At 45.1% G+C, this 20,907-nt stretch overlaps 1 protein-coding gene across 1 annotated transcript in view; it reads left to right on the top strand.

The window, feature by feature from the left end:
• Window positions 1–2,461: 2,461 nt before the first annotated feature.
• The window catches only part of tbc1d31 (TBC1 domain family, member 31), a 56,233-nt gene continuing 37,787 nt past the window's right edge, over window positions 2,462–20,907 (top strand). The window contains exons 1-7 of the mRNA XM_038810321.1: window positions 2,462–2,635; window positions 7,996–8,142; window positions 9,036–9,151; window positions 12,045–12,223; window positions 14,588–14,739; window positions 16,257–16,416; window positions 17,109–17,309. Of these exons, the coding sequence (XP_038666249.1) occupies window positions 2,556–2,635; window positions 7,996–8,142; window positions 9,036–9,151; window positions 12,045–12,223; window positions 14,588–14,739; window positions 16,257–16,416; window positions 17,109–17,309 (1,035 nt within the window). The 5' untranslated portion in view covers window positions 2,462–2,555. The remainder of the gene's footprint in view (window positions 2,636–7,995; window positions 8,143–9,035; window positions 9,152–12,044; window positions 12,224–14,587; window positions 14,740–16,256; window positions 16,417–17,108; window positions 17,310–20,907) is intronic.

Raw genomic sequence — 20,907 nt, 5'->3', positions numbered from 1 at the left:
TTAAAGAGAACTATGTGCTAGGCACGTTCTCGCCACTCGTGTACAACTACCTGGTGAGTCGATCGAAGACTTCTGGCAGGCTCTTATCCCACTCGTACGGGACTGTGACTGTCAGGCCATCACGGCCACTGAACATTCCAAGCTCCTCATGCGTGACGCATTCGTGACAGGGATTGCGTCGGACCCCATCTGACAACGACTGCTGGAAGGGGCCACGCTCGACCTAGCGGAGACGAAAGCTTTAGCGCTCTCCATGACGGTCTCATCTCACAACGTCCAATCCTACCCTGCTCACCACGCAGCCCACCCCTCCTATCCCTCCTCGACCCCGCAAACGACCCCCCGGCTGGGGTCTCTCCTACTCAATATGCCTGCGCCGCCCGCCATACCACGCTGGTGGCCCCGGGGGTCGCCGCTGCTACTTCTGCGGCCAGCAAATCCTGCGGTAAGAAGGACCACTTTGCGGCGGTGTGCCAGGCCCGCGCAGTCGCCGCTATCACGCCCGCAATCGCCTTCTTCCCCCAGCCGACCACACAATGGCCGCCACCATCTTCTCCCCCCAGGTCCATGTGCGGCCCGTGGGTGCCGCCATCTTGCCCCGCCCCCGCAACATGCGCTCCATGGATGCTGCCATCTTGCCCCGCCCCCGCAACATGCGCTCCATGGATGCCGCCATCTTGCCCCGCCTCTACAATGTGCGCTGCATGGGCGCCGCCATCTTCTCCTGAACAGGTCCTCCGGACGCCGCCATCGCCGCCATTTTGTCTCCCCCACGGGACTGAAACGCTGGATCCGGGTCGCCGACACTCCCCATCTGAATCCTCGGACGCCCACCCGCAGCTTGCCTCTATGACACTGGACCAGTCCTGTCCTCACAACCTGGCCACCGCTTCGACGACAGTGGAAATCAACGGCCACGCGACCTCTTGCCTACTGGACTCCGGGACCGCCGAAAGCTTCATCCACCCGGACACGGTAAGGTGCTGCTCCCTCGCGGTCTACCCCGCCAACCAACGGATCTCCCTGGCCTCCGGATCCCAACGGATCTCCCTGGCCTCCGGATCCCACTCTGTCTCGATCAGAGGTTTCTGTGTGGTCAATCTCACTGTCCAGGGCGTAGAATTCAGCAGTTTCCGCCTCTACGTCCTCCCCAACCTCTGCGCTGCACTATTGCTGGGTCTGGATTTTCGGTGTAATCTCCAGAGCCTCACCCTCAAATTCGGTGGGCCCCTACCCCCACTCACTGTTTGCAGCCTCACGACCCTCAAGGTTAACCCCACCTCCCTCTTTGCCAATCTAACAGCGGATTGCAAGCCCGTCGCCACCAGGAGCAGACGGTACAGCGCCCAGGACAAGGCCTTCATCAGGTCCGAAGTCCAACGGCTGCTTCGGGAGGGTATCATCGAAGCCAGCAACAGCCCTTGGAGATCATGCATCATGCTGGAGCTGGTATATGCATATATGGGGGGAGGGGCTGCGGCCGTTGGAGCCTGGTAGAACAGGTTTTGGTGAATCTAGCCGGGGTGAAAAGTTGGGGGAAGGAACTGAGTTTGGGAGGAGGAGTTTATAAGAGGAAGTGGAGGGGAGGAGTCTGGGGGGATGGGGGCTGCCTACAATTCATGGGTGCCATTCACGGTACTCTTTCGGTGATTGGCATTGAATATTAGGGGGGTTGGGGGGTGGACGATATATGTCAACCATGACCAGGGGCGATTCCTGATTCCTTTTTCTTTTTTCCTCCTTGGGAGGTTTAGTTTTATTTGATGCTTATATTGTCATGCAGGGGCAGCACGGTGGTGCAGTGGGTTAGCACTGCTGCCTCATGGCACCGAGGTCCCAGGTTCGATCCCGGCTCTGGGTCACTGTCAGTGTGGAGTTTGCACATTCTCCCCGTGTTTGCGTGGGTCTCGCTCCCACAACCCAAAGATGTGCAGGGTAGGTGGATTGGCCACGCTAAATTGCCCCTTAATTGGAAAAAATGAATTGGACACTCTAAATTGATTTTTTTTAAATATTGTCATGCAGGCCATTGTTTGGGAGGTGGTGGGAGGATGGGGTCATTGTTGTTGGTAGGGGGATTGACATTGTATTCGTTACCGTTTACTGTTTGTTTGTGGGGTGTAAATTTTGAAGAAAATGTGAAAATGGAGAATAAAAATATTTTTTAAAAAATATTGACACAGGAACACCATGAAAACTGATTATGTGGCTATTATCTCATCACTATTTGTGAGATCTTATTTCCTACATTTCAGAAATTATATAATTGACTTTGGCAAAACTTTGAAAAAGCTATATCAATGCATTTTCCTTGAATCCTCTGAATAATATATGAAGATGTAATATTTCCAGGGAACAACTTGACTCCAATCAACCAAGGACCCAGGAGGAACTACAATTCCCAGCAGGCGCCGCGGGAGGCGCACATGCGCACCTAGGGGCCGACGTCACGTCCTGCCTGTACCGGATGTTTGGGTCTAGGAGAGTGACGGTTGCCTCACTCGGGTTTGAAAGCGGCGGGTTTAACCGGAGAATCGCGGCGCTCGGCGGGCCTCATGCAGAGCAGCGACGTCGGAGCCCGGGAGCGGGGCAAGATCTGGCAGCGGAAGCCCAGTCCCGCGGCGGCGGCGGACGGGTAACATCCCCCTCATTCAGAGAGCGTCTGTTCGACTGTGGGAGGCATCACTCTTCATCCATTGTCGTCGTCGTCGTTGTCCCCCCCCCCCCCCCCCCCCCCCAAACACCCAGAGAGCGTCTGTTCCACTGTGGGAGGCATCACTCTTCACCGACGGTCTCTCTTTCTTTCTCCCCGCCCCCCCATACCCAGAGAGCGTCTGTTCCACTGTGGGAGGCATCACTCATCACTGATTGTCTCTCCCCCCGCCCCCTCCCCCCGGCCTGATACCCAGAAAGCATCTGTTCCACTGCGGGAGGCATCACTCCACCCATTGTTTCCCCCCCCCCCCCCCCCCCCCCCCGATACCCAGAGAGCATCTGTTCCACTTTGGGAGGCATCACTCTTCACTGATCACCCCCCCCCCCCCCCAAAATACCCAGAGAACGTCTGTTCCACTGTGGGAGGCATCACTCTTCATTGATTGTGTCTGACTCTCTCTTTCTCCCCCCCCCCCCCCCCAGACACCGAGAGTGTCTGTTCCACTGTGGGAGGCATCACTCTTCACCGATTATCTCTTTCACCCCACCGCCACCCCCCCTATCCCCGCCTGACTCCCTTAGAGCGTCTGATCCATTGTGGGAGACATCACTTCATGTGATCTACATCATACTTAGCAAGTTAATAAAAGAGATAACAAACACTTCTTGGTAAAGGTCTTTGGAAGCAAGGGAGGGTTTTAAAAATACGAATCAGCCAGGGTTCTCCTTCCTGATCTCCATCCACTGATCGTACAGTTTATATGCAAACACATGATCGCGCAATCTGAGCTAGGGTTGGTGCATCTGGTTGCACGCATTCTTTGAAGGTTTCATGACTTGGGGAATCGCCTGTACCAGTCTCCCCGACAGGTGCCGGAATGTGGTGACTAGGGGCTTTTCACAGCAACTTCATTTGAAGCCTACTTGTGACAATAAGCGATTTACATTTCATTTTTCACTTCACTGATTGTCTCTTCCCCCCCCCCCCCCCCAAACCCAGACACCCAGAGATCATCTGTTCCACTGTGGGAGGCATCACTCTTCACCGATTGTCTTCTTTCTCTCCCCTGGCTAGTTTTTAAAAAAAATGTTTTTATTCTCCATTTTCACATTTTCCTTCAAAATTTACACCCCACCCACAGACAGTAGACGGTAACAAATACAAAATCAATCCCCTTAACAATAACAACAATCCCATCCTCCCACCACCCCAAACAACGGCCCACCTGTCAATATATGCATCCAATAAAACAAACCCTCCCACGGTAAAAACAAAGGAGAAAAAGGAGTCCGGGACCGCCCATGGTCACCATTAACCTATAGAGGCCCCCCCCCCGGCCTACACTCAATGCCATCCAACCTCCGAAAGAGTACCGTACATGATACCCAAGAGTTGTAAAACGCCCCCCACAAACCTCGGTTCCTTCCTCCTAACTTTCCACCCTTGGTAGACCCCTCGGACCCTGTTCTGTCAGGCTCCGATGGCCGCAGCCCCCCCCCCCCCCCCCCCCCCCCCACCTCCCATTCACTGGCCGGCTTAAACCGGCCAGCATGAAGGCCCACGCCCCGATCCCGTACCCCTTCCCCCTTGACCAGTCCTAGGAAACCCCAGAAATCCCCTTTTAGCATACCAGCTCCAGCCCACTGCACCACCCGCTTCTGCTTGGTCCAGCACAGGACCTTCTCCTTCACACTGTACCTACGGAAGCACAGAGTCACCACCCTTGGCGGCTCACGCCTTTGGTACAGGCCTCCACGTCCGATGAGCCCGATCGCGCATATCCACCTACACCCCAGAGCCCTCATTTCGAGTGAAAGTCCCATAACTTCCCTTGTCCAAATATATACAACATCGGCTCCTTTAGCCCATACACCCGCACACAGTGAAACAAAAAAGAAAAAAATACAGTCATGAGGTTACATCGGCAGATGGCCATTTCTCAATTTTCAGTTCTGCCACAGTCCTTCTGCCTTCGCAAACTCTTCCGCTGTTCCAAAATAAAAGTCCTTGAGCTTGTAGGTCACCCTCAGCTTCGCTGGATATACAATGCCGCACTGCACCTTGCTAATGTACAGTGCCCTCTTCACCTGGTTGAAGACAGCCCGCCTCCTCGCCAGCTCCACCGTAAAGTCCTGGTAAACACGTATACCAGCTCCAGCCCACTGCACCACCTGTTTCTGCTTGGCCGAGCACAGGACCTCCTTCGCACTGCACCTACGGAAGCACAGAGTCACTACCCTTGGCGGCTCACGCCTTTGGTACAGGCCTCCACGACTGATGAGCCCGATCCAATTCATATCGGGAGGGATCCTCCCCCAATAGTTTCGCCAGCATCGTGGCAAAATACACAGTAGGCCTCGGCCCTTCAACTCCTTCGGGCAGCCCCACAATCCTCAAATTCTGTCTCCTGGATCTGTTTTCAGGTCTTCCATTTTGCCTCGCAGATCCTTATTAATCTCCATCACCTTCCGCATCTCCTTCCCCATCGAGGTAAGTTAATCACCATGCTGCAATAATGTCTCCTCCACTTCCTTCAGCGCCTCACCTTGCTCCCACACCTCCGCCACTGCGCTCGCCACCACCGTCCTCACCGGGCAATTCGCCTCCTCCACCAGCACACTCAAAACCTCCCTCATCTCCTTCCTCATTGCCTCCATGTGTTTTGTAAACTGCCTTTCGAATTCCGCAGCCATCACCGTAGTTATTTCTTCAGCCGTAAGCAATGCGGCCTCCCCTGGTGCTCCAACGTCCATTTTCCTTGGTGACCCCGCCATGACCGTTCCACTCCCCAACAGACCTTCAGCTGTTTTTTTTACGGCCTGTTTTTTGCTCACCCTCGACATTTTCCTTCACTGTGCCTCCTCTGTGCCTTCTCCCTGCTTTTGTCGCCTCCGTAGCCCCGAAAATGTCGTTCCCATTGTGCGGCTGCCCCCCCCCCCCCCCCCCAACCTAGTTTAAATGTGTTGACGCTGAGCGACAAGTCATGCCACCTGAGCTAGATTTGACAGTTTTGGTTTCATGGGTTCTTGTTGCTCATTTTTACATTATGCCGGTCCGGATAAGTGTAGTAGGGCATGGGCAGTGAGGTGTGTTTGACTGAGCCTGGTGATTAGTGGCAGGTGATGTCAGCTGTGGGTTTACTGTTGATGGAATGGTGTTTGCTACTGACTTTGGAAAAATGTTGCCTGCAAAGTTTTATTGTGCTCTAGAGTGTTCACGTCTTCTCATCTAAAATCTTAGAATTTGACACCTTCTGCAGAGAACTTTGGTGTTCGTCAAGAGGACAAGCAAGCTGCTCAGACAATCAGTGTGATTGAACAAAATATCAGAAACAGCAAAATTGCATTTAAATGAATATATGTATTAGAAAATAATCATTTTTAAAAAGCAATTTTTCTGAGAAATTGAGACTCAACACTTGTAAAATAATTTTTTGGGGACAGAGAGATTGTTCAGCTGTAATTACAAATTTAAAATCTAGCTGTACTCTAAGTATTCTATTGGACCTTAACAGTAGAAATTGTGGGCAATTAGTTGAAGTTGGAATCAATGATTTCCTATTGATTCTATGTGCAACCTGTGAAGGAGTAGGGAATCATTGACAGCAGCTTCCAGATTTTGTTGTGTAATTATGCATGGATGACAGACGTTGGTGCCAGTTTCCCACCACCCTTGCAGTTACTACTACTGTAGATTCCCAAGTCATGAAACCTTCAAAGAATGCATGCAACCAGATGCGCCAACCCTAGCTCAGATTGCGCGATCATGTGTATGCATATAAACTGTACGATCAGTGGATGGAGATCAGGAAGGAGAACCCTGGCTGATTCGTATTTTTAAAACCCTCCCTTGCTTCCAAAGACCTTTACCAAGAAGTGTTTGCTTTCTCTTTTATTAACTTGCTAAGTATGATGTAGATCACATGAAATGATATCAGCATCATCCTTTACATATAGATGTTTGCGTGATTTTAAAGTGCTGCATAATTCTTTTGGAAAGTTTTCCAAAAGCCTTCTTTTTGAAATGGAGATTGGGCATTTTTAAATTATTCTTTCAATCCTGCAAATGATATACAATGTCCCTCAATTAGTCATACTTGACATCTAGTTCGTCAGTAATCACTTAACTGTGAAAGCCACATGCAAAAACTGCTCTGCTTAATTCAAATAAACTTATTTTGAATTTACTGTTTCAAGAATATGCACAATCCATTCTTCCAGGCATTGAAATGATCCATTTATAAATCTTTCCAACACTGATGTTTTAAAATATTTATAGGCATTGATTTTGCCAGGAAATATCATACTAGGTCATAATTACGGCCAAACAAACTCTGGCCGTAGGAAACTAATTTTACAAGCGTGGACTCTCATTCCTTCTGGAAAATTGCAGATTTTTAAAAAAAGGTTTTGCGTTCTGACATATTTTTAAAAAATGTATATTTTATGGTTTATTACTCCCTGCCTTGTCTCATGACTCCTAAATGCTTTATGCTTTTAACATTTGAAAATGCTTATGTTACTAAATGGCTTACTGTAGTTAACATCATTCCCAATACTGTAGCAGGATGTTGTATACCATTGCTGATCTGTGTGTGCACCATCAATCAGTGAGTATGTAATGAATGCAACATTTGGGTAATTAGCCATGCAGTTCATTTTTGAAGATTTGGAATAAATGTTTTCAAGTATACTTTTGCAAGCACTAATTGCATTTAATAGAATGTGATGATGCTTCTGGCATGGCCATCACATGCTGCTTGTTCTTTAGCTGCAGTGCATGCCCTTTCTCTGTATTTGATAATCGCACTTTTCAGATACTCATCCAAGTCTCAGATTCTTTGCCTTGATGTGTACTGTCTCGAGGTGTTCCATGTTTTAATACTCCTCTGATTTTCTTTTTATAACTTCCCCTTTATTTATCTACTGATGATCCTGTTCTTCCACATTCACCAAGCAATGGATTACATACTTTGCCCTCAAAAATTCCCCCCACCCAAAAAGAAATTGATGTGAGAAAATGTGCCTCCCACATTTAGGGTAAACACCTGTGTGACAACACACCTAATTTTGTAGTGTTGAGGGATGTATTGGCAGCAAGTTGGGTATTGGTGTTCTGTCTGTTTCTGACCGAGATGTGTGATCTTAAAATTAATGATGGGAACGGAGCTGTTGTGCTAAAACTTGATTTGTGAAGCACATACAGAAATATCTCGTTTGTCCCAGTTGGATGTATTGTCAGCTGAAATCAATTATTGTGCTCACAACCATAAAGAATATTGTGACATTGATTTAGAACAGTTGGTAAAACTATCAACATCTCTTTGTGTTTCTGAACAGTGTCATAGTAAACATCACTCATAGTGTGGTGGGCTATCACTCAAAGACCATTCGATTTCTTCATGTTGCATTTGATGCTGCAGAGGAAACTTTTCTTGCTGGTGATCACCAGGGCACCATCTATCTCTTTGATTTGAGCAGGAATAGGTAAGTCACTTTGATTACTTTTCTAACATTGAGTAATATTCATTGATAATGTTGTACACTGTAGGGCAGCACGGCGGCGCAGTGGTTAGCATTGCTGACTCATGGTGCCGAAGTCCCAGGTTCGATCCCGGCTCTGGGTCACTGTCCGTGTGAAATTTGCATATTCTCCCCATGTTTGCGTGGGTTTCAACCCCACAACCCAAAGATGTGCAGGGTAGGTGGATTGGCCACGTTAAATTGCCCTTGATTGGAAAAAATGAATTGGGTACACTAAATTGATTTTTAAAAAAAAGATAATGTTGTACACTGGACCCTTGTATGTCTCTAATTAGCTGGTTTAGCTCAGTTAGCTAGACAGCTGGTTTGTGATGCAGAACAAGGCCAACAGCGCGGGTTCAATTCCCTTACCAGCTTACCCGAACAGGCGCCAGAATGTGGCGACTAGGGACTTTTCACAGTAACTTCATATTTGTGACAATAAAAAATTATTATAATAATCACTCCATCATTGCGCAAGGCTAAGCCTAATGCAGCTAGAAGTGGTACATAAAGCCCACTTTTCTAATTGAAATGAAATGAAAATCGCTTATTGTCACAAGTAGGCTTCAAATGAAGTTACTGTGAAAAGCCCCTAGTCGCCACATTCTGGCGCCTGTTCGGGGAGGCTGGTACTGGAATTGAACCGTGCTGCTGGCCTGTCTTGGTGTGCTTTAAAAGCCAGCGATTTAGCCCTGTGCTAAACCAGCCCCAATGAATTAATTCCCCTCCCAGATTTTCCAGTGTCTACTTCATTGTTATTTAATGACAAATATATTGTATTAATGAATTTGGTTGAGTGACCATATTGAGTGATTATTCACAGTACTGTTTCTTCTTTGTAATTTTTTCTGCAGCTTTAAATTAGTGCAGCGAACTGGGCAGGCCTGTACAGCATTGGCGTTCAACCTCCGAAGGGCGACAGAATATTTGGTTGCTCTGGCAGATTACTCTGTGAAATGTTTTGATACAGGTAAAGTTTGTCACAAAAATTATGCAGTAACTGCTTTACCTATGGAGAGGCTGGTCTGTAAAGGACTAAAAATGTAACTGTTCAGATCGAGCCACGTAAAATAGCCAAGAGAAGATTATTTAACATTTTACTATAAATTTTATTTTTAAAAACATTTTTATTCAGATGTTTTCCATTTTATACATGACACCAAAACAACACACCCTACCCAAACAACACCCAAATCCAACCCCCCCCCCAACACACACACACACATGCACACCCCCGACGCGGGGCCTCACTCCATCCTCCAACACCAGCCCCATCTCCTCCCACTTTGCTATAATCCCCTGCACCAGTACTGCGTCTTCGGACAAAATCCTTGCGTAGATAACCAAGGAACTCCACTCCTCCAACCGTGGGGGCGAAATAATTCTTTCCATCAATGAGGTTGGCGGCGCCACAGGGAACGTCAGAAAGATCCGTTTCATAAGGTTGCCAACTTGCAGGTATCTGAACAAGTCAGACCATGAGAGCCCAAATTTCTCAGACAACTTCTCCAAACTTGCAACCATCCCTCCAAGAACAGATCCCCCATTCCTTCCGACCCTTTCTCTTCCCATCCCAAATGAGGCATCCAACCTCGCAGGTTCAAACATATGATTTGTGCAGATCAGAGCCAACTTCGATACAGCCCCCAATTTAAAATGTTGCCAAAATTGTCTCCATATCTTCAGGGCAGAGACAATGACCTGATTTGTCGAATATCTCACCGGTGAGAACGGGAGCGAGGCCGTCGCTAGTGCCTGCAACATGTTGTTATAAATAAGCATATCGAATAGTTCAAATTTTTAAAAGCCAATTCTTGCAGTTGCGTCCCAGTATGCATGTATGAGTTGCTGAGGTATACAGACCAATTGGATTTCTGGTTTGTGTTGAGTTAGCTGGATAATAGTCAGGGGTTTACAATTGACCATGACATCCCATGAACGGACGGTGGGTGGTGACAAGACAGAATCAGAGTCCTATTTCAGATCATTATCTTTATTTATTTATTTTTTACTCCTTTCTCAGAGTTACAAAACCAAAATGCAGAGTGGACAGAGCAAACCCCTAATACATCACCTTGCCTGCTCCAAAAAAGCAATTCAAATCTAATCCAATTCATGGTCCCCACAAGAGAGACATACCAAATCCAGGCATTACACCTGACCTCATGCTCGATCTGAGCCAAAAGGCTGAGAAGTGATTCACATCATTATCAAGGGATCTCTGCTGGAAGCAGTTATGCCTGGATGTCCAATCAGCTGAAGGCGCAGCCGCCAATGGTGGAGCAGTTTTAATGGGAATGAGAGGTTGGAATTAGAGGAGCACAGAAATATTGGTCGGGTGTGATGCTGGAAGAGATTATAGAGATGGGAGGAGTGCTTTACTGGGAGCCAATCTAGTTTGAATTGCACAGGGGTGATAGGGGAACGATCGTGAGTTAAGCCATGGACAACTGACCAAGTTCACAGAGGGTAGAATGTGCGAGATCAGCCAGGAGTGCATTTGGAATAGTCAAATTTAGCGGCAACAAAGGCACGATATGAGCATTTCATCAGATGAACTGAGACGGATGCAATCAGGCGACATTACAGAGGTGGAAATAGGTGGTCTTAGTGATGTTGTGAATATGAGATGGGGAGCTCATTTTGGTGTCAAATGTGACATTAAAGCTGCAAACAGGCTGGCTTAATCACAGACTGTTGCCAGGGGGTGGGGTGGAGCTGGTACCTAGGGACTCAAATCAAGGGCTTGAGTCTGTCCAGTAATTGGAGGTAATTTCTGCTCCTTTAGTCCTGTTTGTTGGACCATTAGTTTGTTAACTTAACAATTAGTTGAGGTGGTGGTGAGGAAGAGTTGGGTGTTGTCAGCCTACATGTGTTGGGGGGGGGGGGGGATGGAATTATACCCTTTCAGTAAAATTATTAAATTTTTCAGAATACTATAACAGACTGCCAGAAACAGAAAAATGAATAAATTGATTTTATTATAATTTAAATGGATTGTAGCACAATCTACACATGCACCATAGAAACCATCCTATCTGGCTGCATCACAGCCTGGTATGGCAACTGCTTGGCCCAAGACCATAAGAAACTTCAGAGAGTCGTGAACACAGCCCAGTTCATCACACAAACCCGCCTCCCATCCATTGACTCTGTCTACGCCTCCCGTTGCCTTGGAAAAGCGGGCAGCATAATCAAAGACTCCCCCCCATCACCCGGCTTATTCGCTTTTCCAACTTCTTCCATCAGGGAGGAGATACAAAAGTCTGAGAACACGCACAAACAGGTTCACCGCTGTTCCCAGACTCCTAAACATCCCTCTTATGGACTGATCTGATCTGATCTCTTTACACATCTTCTCTACTGAGTAGTACTGCACTCCTGTATGCTTCACCTGTGCCTGTGTCTATGTATTTACATTGTGTATTTATGTTTGCCCTATGTATTTTTTTTGTATGGAATGATCGCTCTGAACTGTACGCAGAACAATACTTTTCAATGTACCTTGGTACACATGACAATAAACAAATCCAATCCAATCTTCAGTAAATTCAGACTGCACCTTGTTTTGTGTTGCACTGTAGCCTTTACCCAATCGAGTGAGTGCAATAGTATGAGTTCCACTATTTTAGTAACAGATAATTGGTCCTTGGTGAACGGCTGCCTCGATGGATTAGAATTTAGTTTAGTATCCCTGTGTCTAACTGTTTGTTTTCAGTAACTATTGGTATCAAACTTGAAAGTAGCAAGTTCACCTGAGGTGACCAGAGAAGGCTCTTGTGGCAGATGTACAATGATGCAGGACCTTTGAGTTTTGTACAAAACACATTTTATACTTGAACACTTCTGCTTAATGGACACAGAGACAAAAGAGCTTGTGAGTTGGATGAGGGGACACGAGTCTACAGTTTCATCCATTTCAGTTCATGGGTCTGGAAGATATGCGATCACTACATCATCTGATGCAGCACAACTCTGGGATCTGGACACATTCCAACGAAAGAGGAAACTGAATGTACACCTGTCAGTCGGCATTCAGAAGGTTAGTAAAGCACATTGAAGTAGGAGCTATAGCAGGATATTACTGATTAGTTGGATTTGAGCTACTTCAGCATATAGTGGTCATAGAAATAAGTTCCATGACGTTTTATACCTGTGTCAGACACACACTAACTGGTGATGCGTGAAACCTCAAAGTTTTAAAATTAATTTGCACAACTTGCAGTAAATCACCACTGTGCATCCTGTAGATTGTACATACTGCAGCCACAGTGCAGCAATGGTGGAGAGAATGGATGTTTGTATTCCATTATCCATAAATGTGTCCAGATCCTGCCCTGCGGAAAACCAACTCTGTTGATATTGTCTAACTTGTATCCCAAATTTTCTGAGCCTTCCTTGTTAGAATTATTTCTAATTTTTCTTAAGGTATAGTATCAAATGCTGTACAGTATTCCAACTATGTTTTATACAGTATCAAAGTAACTTGTTACTATCTGGTGTTTAAAGATGCATCCCAATATTCAATTACCCTTGTTAAGAATTACTTTACCTTGTCCAAATACTTGGATGATGATCCCACCCAAATTGTTTCACCATTTCTTTGTGTTCTGTTCGATACTTTTGTTTCTGTCCTAGAATGTATTCATCTACATTAATCTCCATCGATCATTCCTTAATCCATTCACTCACTCCAAATGTGACTGAATTTTAGCTTAATGCCATCAGCAGATTTTAGTACAGTACAGTACCACAGCCAGTATTGTTTTGGGATTGGCGTGAGAGTTAGAACCACTTCCGACAATAATTTAGAAATCCAGAAAATGCCCTTTCAAACTGTAGGAAAATATTTAACCCACCCCTTTACTGAACGGTAGGACGGCGGTTAGCACTGTTGCTTCACAGCTCCAGGGTCCCAGGATCGATTCCCGGCTTGGATCACTGTCTGTGCGGAGTCTGCATGTTCTTCCTGTGTCTGCGTGGGTTTCCTCCGGGTGCTCTGGTTTCCTCCCACAAGTTCCTAGAGATGTGCTGTTAGGTAATTTGACATTTTGAATTCTCCCTCTGTACCTGAACAGGTGCCAGAATGTGGCGAGTAGGGTTTTTTTTACAGTAACTTCATTGAAGTGTTAATGTAAGCTTACTTGTGGCAATAAAGATTATTATTATTTAAATAAATTCTACTTTATTTTACATTATTACCACTTTAAGGAAGTTGTAATCTGATTGAATCGCTCATGGTAAATTGAGGTTAACGGGATTCAATTAATATTAATTAACACAAAAATATTATTCGATTTCTCAGGATATGCGATTATGGATCATTCTGAGTTTTTGTCTTTATATTGTAAGTTTTTTACAAGACATTTTTAAGTTTCAGTTGAAATATGTTTTGTAAGAATTTCAAGATTTGAAAATAATTCTGAGACAAAAATATGAAAACGCAATAGTGCAGATTGATGCTATCAAAACCATATTTTTCCCATTTTGAGCTTTGCAGAACATTTAAAAGTGTTACTTTTTACCTGGAATTAAAGTTTGTTTGGAATACTGTGAGCATTTCAGAGCACTAAACCATAAGAATATTGGCTTTTTGGTGAGAGTGCAGTGTAGAATGAGGATTTGATTGAATAAATCAATCTGTTACGGGGAACAGAGTTTCTCAAATCCATTTCCATTCGGACAAGAGGGCATCACCTTAAAATACAAGTACACCATTTAAGAGGTCAAATTAAGAAATATTTCTACACACGCACACCATGTCATAGATGTTTGAAACTCTTTTTCACAAACTGCATTTGGTGATGGGCCAGTTAATTTTAAATCTGAGACTGTCAAAGTATTTAGAGTTATGGGGAAAAGGCAGGTTCTGTTAATGGAGTTATGTTCCAATTCAGCCATGATCTCATTGAATGGCAGAACATACTCCAGGGTGAATGGTTGCTCCTGTTCCTCTGTTTAGCCATTGAGTCATAGAGTCATGGAATTTACAGTGCAGAAGGAGGCCATTCGGCCCATCGAGTCTGCACCGGCTCTTGGAAAGAGCACCCTACCCAAGCCCACACTTCCACCCTATCCCCATAACCCAGTAACCCCACCCAACATTAAGGACAATTTTGGACACTAAGGGCAATTTATCATGGCCAATCCACCTAACCTGCACATCTTTGGACTGCGGAAGGAAACCGGAGCACCCGGAGGAAACGCACGCACACACGGGGAGAACGTGCAGACTCCGCACAGACAGCGACCCAAGCCGGGAATCAAACTTGGGACCCTGGAGCTGTGAAGCAATTGTGCTAACCACAATGCTACCGTGCTGCTCCTAAGCATTTCAGGAGGAAGGAGCATTTTATTCCCCATTTTCAGAAGTGCTTGGTAATTTGTTCTTTCTTTTGTAATCTAGGTTTATTTCCTTCCATTGAGTAATACTATCATCAGTTGCTTTAAAGATGATTCTATCTTTGCCTGGGAAAGTGACACACTGCATTGCAAGTACCAATTACCAGTGCCAGAAGATGAATCCAGAATCACTTATCGAGCCTTTGCTGTTACCAGGTACAATCTGTACTGGATTATGATGTGGTTTATTTTAAGAAGGCAGATTCACTTCAATTACATTGTTTTTGCAATTTGCTTTTGTTCATAGAATCGTAGAATCACCCAGAAGATCATCATTTGGCCCGCCATGCTCCTCCCTGCTGCCCTGTTGATTAACCCCATCCTTGCTATTTACACATAGCCTTGCAAAATCTCCCATTTCAAGTATATATCCAAGTTACTATTGAATCTTCTTCCACCATCCTTTCAGACAGTGCTTTCAAAATAATAGCTGCTCGCTGCAGACAAAATATTCTCATCTGCCCTCTGATTCTTTTGCCATTTAACTCCAATCTGTGTTCCCTGGTTACTGACACTCGTGCCAGGGGAAAAAGTTTCTCCCTATTTACTGAACCAAGTCCACCGTAGATTTGATGTTCAACTTTTGGATGTTATTTTGGGTTTCACTTTGGAGCACACTTTCATCTGTATTCCAATGATTGCGGTATTAAAGGCAAACTGTTCAACTGGATATGTTTAAATAGCTTTTTCAAACTGTTACAGTTGTGAGAAATACTGTACTTAAGTACAACCTTCATTCATCAAAGGGTTATAAAAGATTAGCCAGTTATCCTTTTTTGAAAACATTTTAAAAAATGTTTATCAATGACTTATTGCTGGTGTATATGCTCATCAAATTACTTTGATAGCATGAAGATAGCACAGATCCTTTACTAATGTAAACATTAAGTGTAAAGAGCTTATAATTTCTACTCCATAGTTACGCAATACCCTTAAGTACCTCATTTAAGTGCCCCCCTTAATAAGTCAGATCCTTAATGATATGTCTGTAAACTATTCCATTGCAAGATGGGAGGGCAGTGTGTTGGAATCTATTTTCTACTTTTATCCACTATCCTTACACATGCATTTCAACGAGAGTAGCTGGGACCTCATGAAGATCAGTTAAATCTCCATAAAGCAGGGCTCAAACTTGAGATATCCCTTGTCTGAGCTACTCAACTCGCTGAGCCACTGGAGAATCTTAGTTAACGTTACTCGTACAACTTCCTCCTGACTCCCTTCCTCAACAGCTTCTATTTATACACTGCCTTCAACATAGTAAAACATATCAAGACACTTCACAAGAATGTTACTAAACAACATTTGACACTGAGCCACACACGAAAATATTAAAGCAGATCAAGGGAATAGATTTGAACATAGGTGGCTGAAGGGGGAAAGAGAGGGTCAGAATTTTAGGGAGGGATTCCAGAGCTTAGGGCTGAAATCATGGCTGCCAGTTGTGAAGGAGTGAAAATTGGGCTTCCCCAAGAGGTCTGATTTGGAGGAGCGCAAAACCTTTTGAGGCTTGAAGAGACTGGGGATACATGGAGGAATTTGTATGTGAGGATGAGAATTGAGGTAATGCTTACTTAATGGGTAACTAGTATATATCATTGAACACAAAGGTGTGATGGGTGAATGGGACTCGATGTAAATTCTAAGTGGGTGCTTTTCTGTCAAACTTACAGAGATGGTCGGGCTCTTATAGCAGGAGGAAAATCCAATTTTCTTCACCTCTGGTGCCTGAATGCCAGACAGCTTCAGCGGATAATTCAGATGCCTCCAAAAGTGCGGACTGTTCGACACCTGGAATTTCTCCCCGACAGTTTTGATGGTGGATCTAGCCAGGTGTGTGCGAGGACCAACTGATGTTTGCATCAGTGGCCAAAACGGAGTAGAGGCTGGAGCATTTCGTGTCAGCACTGTGCAGAACCTAAAATACTAAGTCCAGTTTTAACCAGACATACAAGTGTAACATCCAAGACCAGAAACTGGTGCAGAGGAGAGCCAATGGTTCGGGTTGATCCCTACTGCCTGAGGACTGAGTGATGAAGAAAAACTAGAAAAGAGATAATATTGGACTTGGATTTACTGCCAGCGATTACGAATAGACAGAAAATCCAGTTCACTTTATTATTAGTTTGCAGAGCAATGAAGGCAAATCTGGAACATGACTTCAGTTTAAACTGTGACAGCTGGACAAGGGGGCACATGTTCAAATTAGTGAAAAGCAAATTTGGAGCTGGTGCATGCAAAGATGGTTATTAGTGGAACAGATCTCTGGGTAGGATAATGGAGGTAAAAACTCTGTAATTATTTTTGATGTATTGCTGGGGAGCACTGCTGTTTTTCTGAATTTTGAACTTCAACGGGCTCAATAGCTCTTGGGAATAATTTGAGCAAATGCAGAGTTGCACCTTTAATTCGCCACTTAATGTGGCTCTTTTATCATTGGTGTGTTGTGTATTCCATTGATAATAGTCTTGCTGTTTGAGTTTACCCTTTGCTGTTGCAAGTAATGCATTTAACCTATGTTACAGGTTATAGGAGTCTTGAGCCAGGATGGCATAATGAGGTTTATCAACATCCATACCTGCAAACTGCTTTTTGACATTGGAAGCCTTGACAATGGAATTAACACAGTAGCAATCAGTCCAAATGGACATTACATTGCAGCAGTCTTGGAGGATGGCAGCCTTAGCATTTACAGTGTTAAGGCTTTGTCACAGGATTTGAACAAGGTAATCAGCACTTTTATTGGATGGAATATTAACCAAACAGATGTAAAAATACAATTGCATTGTGAATTTCAGTCATGATTTAAGGGCTGGATTCTCCGCCCCGGTTCTCCGTTACACTGGCAGGTCAATGGGGTTTCCCTTTGTGGGGCAACCCCACGCCATCGGGAAACCCCCGGGTGCCGCCTATGGACTTTTGTACCACCATAAAAATACAGCAAGGTTAACAGTTTAATTTGTTTGCTGTTACTAATATTTAATAAGATGTTAAATTGGTTTGTGCCTTTTCTGACTTTTATAAATGCTATTGAGGTACTGTGTGGAGAATCTTGGTACACGTCATTTCCGTTTTTGTAATTCATTACTGTGAAGTATTTTGGGATCTCCTAAGAATGATATAGGTGCTTTATAAATTGAATTTTTGAAACCAACATTGTTATTCCTGCAGTTACATTTATCAAAGGCAAAATAGAGTATTGTCTCAGATTCTGTACATGTCTGTATTTCTTTATAGTGTAGTGCTTGATCTCTATATATTTTTCAAAAAGTGAGTTCCATAGGTACATATACATAGAACATAGAACATCGAACGATACAGCGCAGTACAGGCCCTTCGGCCCACGATGTTGCACCGACATGGGAAGTCAAAAACTAAAGGCCATCTAACCTACACTATGCCATTATCATCCATATGCTTATCCAATAAACTTTTAAATGCCCTCAATGTTGGCGAGTTCACTACTGTTGCAGGTAGGGCATTCCACGGCCTCACCACTCTTTGCGTAAAAAACCTACCTCTGACATCTGTCCTATATCTATTACCCCTTAATTTAAGGCTATGTCCCCTCGTGCTAGCCACCTCCATCCACGGGAGAAGGCTCTCACTGTCCACCCTATCTAACCCTCTGATCATTTTGTATGCCTCTATTAAGTCACCTCTTAACCTTCTTCTCTCTAACGAAAACAACCTCAAGTCCATCAGCCTTTCCTCATAAGATTTTCCCTCCATACCAGGCAACATCCTGGTAAATCTCCTCTGCACCCGTTCCAAAGCTTCCACGTCCTTCCTATAATGAGGCGACCAGAACTGTACGCAATACTCCAAATGCGGCCGTACCAGAGTTTTGTACAGCTGCAACATGACCTGATGGCTCCTGAACTCAATCCCTCTACCAATAAAGGCCAACACACCATAGGCCTTCTTCACAACCCTATCAACCTGGGTGGCAACTTTCAGGGATCTATGGACATGGACACCGAGATCCTTCTGCTCATCCACACTGCCAAGAATTTTACCATTAGCCAAATATTCCGCATTCCTGTTATTCTTTCCAAAGTGAATCACCTCACACTTCTCTACATTAAACTCCATTTGCCACCTCTCAGCCCAGCTCTGCAGCTTATCTATGTCCCTCTGTAACCTGCAACATCCTTCCACACTGTCTACAATTCCACCGACTTTAGTGTCGTCTGCAAATTTACTCACCCAACCTTCTGTGCCCTCCTCTAGGTCATTTATAAAAATGCCAAACAGCAACGGCCCCAGAACAGATCCTTGTGGTACGCCACTCGTAACTGAACTCCATTCTGAACATTTGCCATCAACCACCACCCTCTGTCTTCTTTTAACTAGCCAATTTCTGATCCACATCTCTAAATCACCCTCAATCCCCAGCCTCCGTATTTTCTGCAATAGCCGACCGTGAGGAACCTTATCAAACGCTTTACTGAAATCCATATACACCACATCAACTGCTCTACCCTCGTCTACCTGTTCAGTCACCTTCTCAAAGAACTCGATAAGGTTTGTGAGGCATGACACACCCTTCACAAAACCATGCTGACTATCCCTAATATTATTCCTATCTAGATGATTATAAATCGTATCTCTTATAATCCTCTCCAAGACTTTACCCACAACAGACGTGAGGCTCACCGGCCTATAGTTACCGGGGTTATCTCTACTCTCCTTCTTGAACAAAGGGACCACATTTGCTACCCTCCAGTCCTCTGGCACTATTCCTGTAGCCAATGATGACATAAAAATCAAAGCCAAAGGCTCAGTAATCTCTTCCCTGGCTTCCCAGAGAATCCTAGGATAAATCCCATCAGGCCCCGGGGACTTATCTATTTTCACCTTGTCCAGAATTGCCAACACTTCTTCCCTACGCACCTCAATGCCATCTATTCTAATAGCCTGGGTCTCAGCATTCTCCTCCACAACATTATCTTTTTCCTGAGTGAATACTGACGAAAAGTATTCATTTAGTATCTCGCTTATCTCCTCAGCCTCCACACACAACTTCCCACCACTGTCCTTGACTGGCCCTACTCTTACCCTAGTCATTCTTTTATTCCTGACATACCTATAGAAAGCTTTTGGGTTTTCCTTGATCCTACCTGCCAAAGACTTCTCATGTCCTCTCCTTGCTCGTCTTAACTCTCTCTTTAGATCCTTCCTCGCTTCCTTGTAACTATCAAGCGCCCCAACTGAAACTTCACGCCTCATCTTCACATAGGCCTCCTTCTTCCTCTTAACAAGACATTCCACTTCTTTGGTAAACCACGGTTCCCTCACTTTACCCCTTCCTCCCTGCCTGACTGGTACGTACTTATCAAGAACGCGCAATAGCTGTTCCTTGAACAAGTTCCACATATCCAGTGTGCCCAACCCTTGCAGCCTACTTCTCCAACCTACACATCCTAAGTCATGTCTCATGGCATCATAATTGCCCTTCCCCCAGCTATAACTCTTGCCCTGCGGGGTATACTTATCCCTTTCCATCACTAACGTAACGGTCACCAAATTGTGGTCACTGTCTCCAAAGTGCTCACCTACCTCCAGATCTAACACCTGGCCTGGTTCATTACCCAAAACCAAATCCAATGTGGCCTCGCCTCTTGTTGGCCTGTCAACATATTGTGTCAGGAAACCCTCCTGCACACATTGTACAAAGAACGACCCATCTAATGTACTCGAACTATATCTTTTCCAGTCAATATTTGGAAAGTTAAAGTCTCCCATAACAACTACCCTGTTATTTTCGCTCTTTTCCAGAATCATCTTCGCCATCCTTTCCTCTACATCCCTAGAACTATTAGGTGGCCTATAGAAAACTCCCAACAGGGTGACCTCTCCTTTCCTGTTTCTAACCTCAGCCCATACTACCTCGGAAGAAGAGCCCCCATCTAGCATCCTTTCCGCCACCGTAATACTGTCCTTGACTAGCAGCGCCACACCTCCCCCTCTTTTGCCCCCTTCTCTGAGCTTACTAAAACACCTAAACCCCGGAACCTGCAACAACCATTCCTGTCCCTGCTCTATCCATGTCTCTGAAATGGCCACAACATCGAAGTCCCAGGTACCAACCCATGCTGCCAGTTCCCCTACCTTATTTCGTATACTCCTGGCATTGAAGTAGACACACTTCAAACCACCTACCTGAACACTGGCACCCTCCTGCGAAGTCAAATCTGTGCTCCTGACCTCTATACTCTCAATCTCCCGTACCCCAAAACTACAATCCAGGTTCCCATGCCCCTGCTGAATTAGTTTAAACCCCCCCAAAGAGCACTAACAAATCTCCCCCCCCAGGATATT

This window comes from Scyliorhinus canicula, chromosome 10, assembly GCF_902713615.1.
Source record: "Scyliorhinus canicula chromosome 10, sScyCan1.1, whole genome shotgun sequence".
Classification (NCBI taxonomy): domain Eukaryota; kingdom Metazoa; phylum Chordata; class Chondrichthyes; order Carcharhiniformes; family Scyliorhinidae; genus Scyliorhinus; species Scyliorhinus canicula.
The sequence above is the reverse complement of the archived record's forward strand: the minus strand, read 5'-3'. Positions and strand labels throughout refer to the sequence as shown.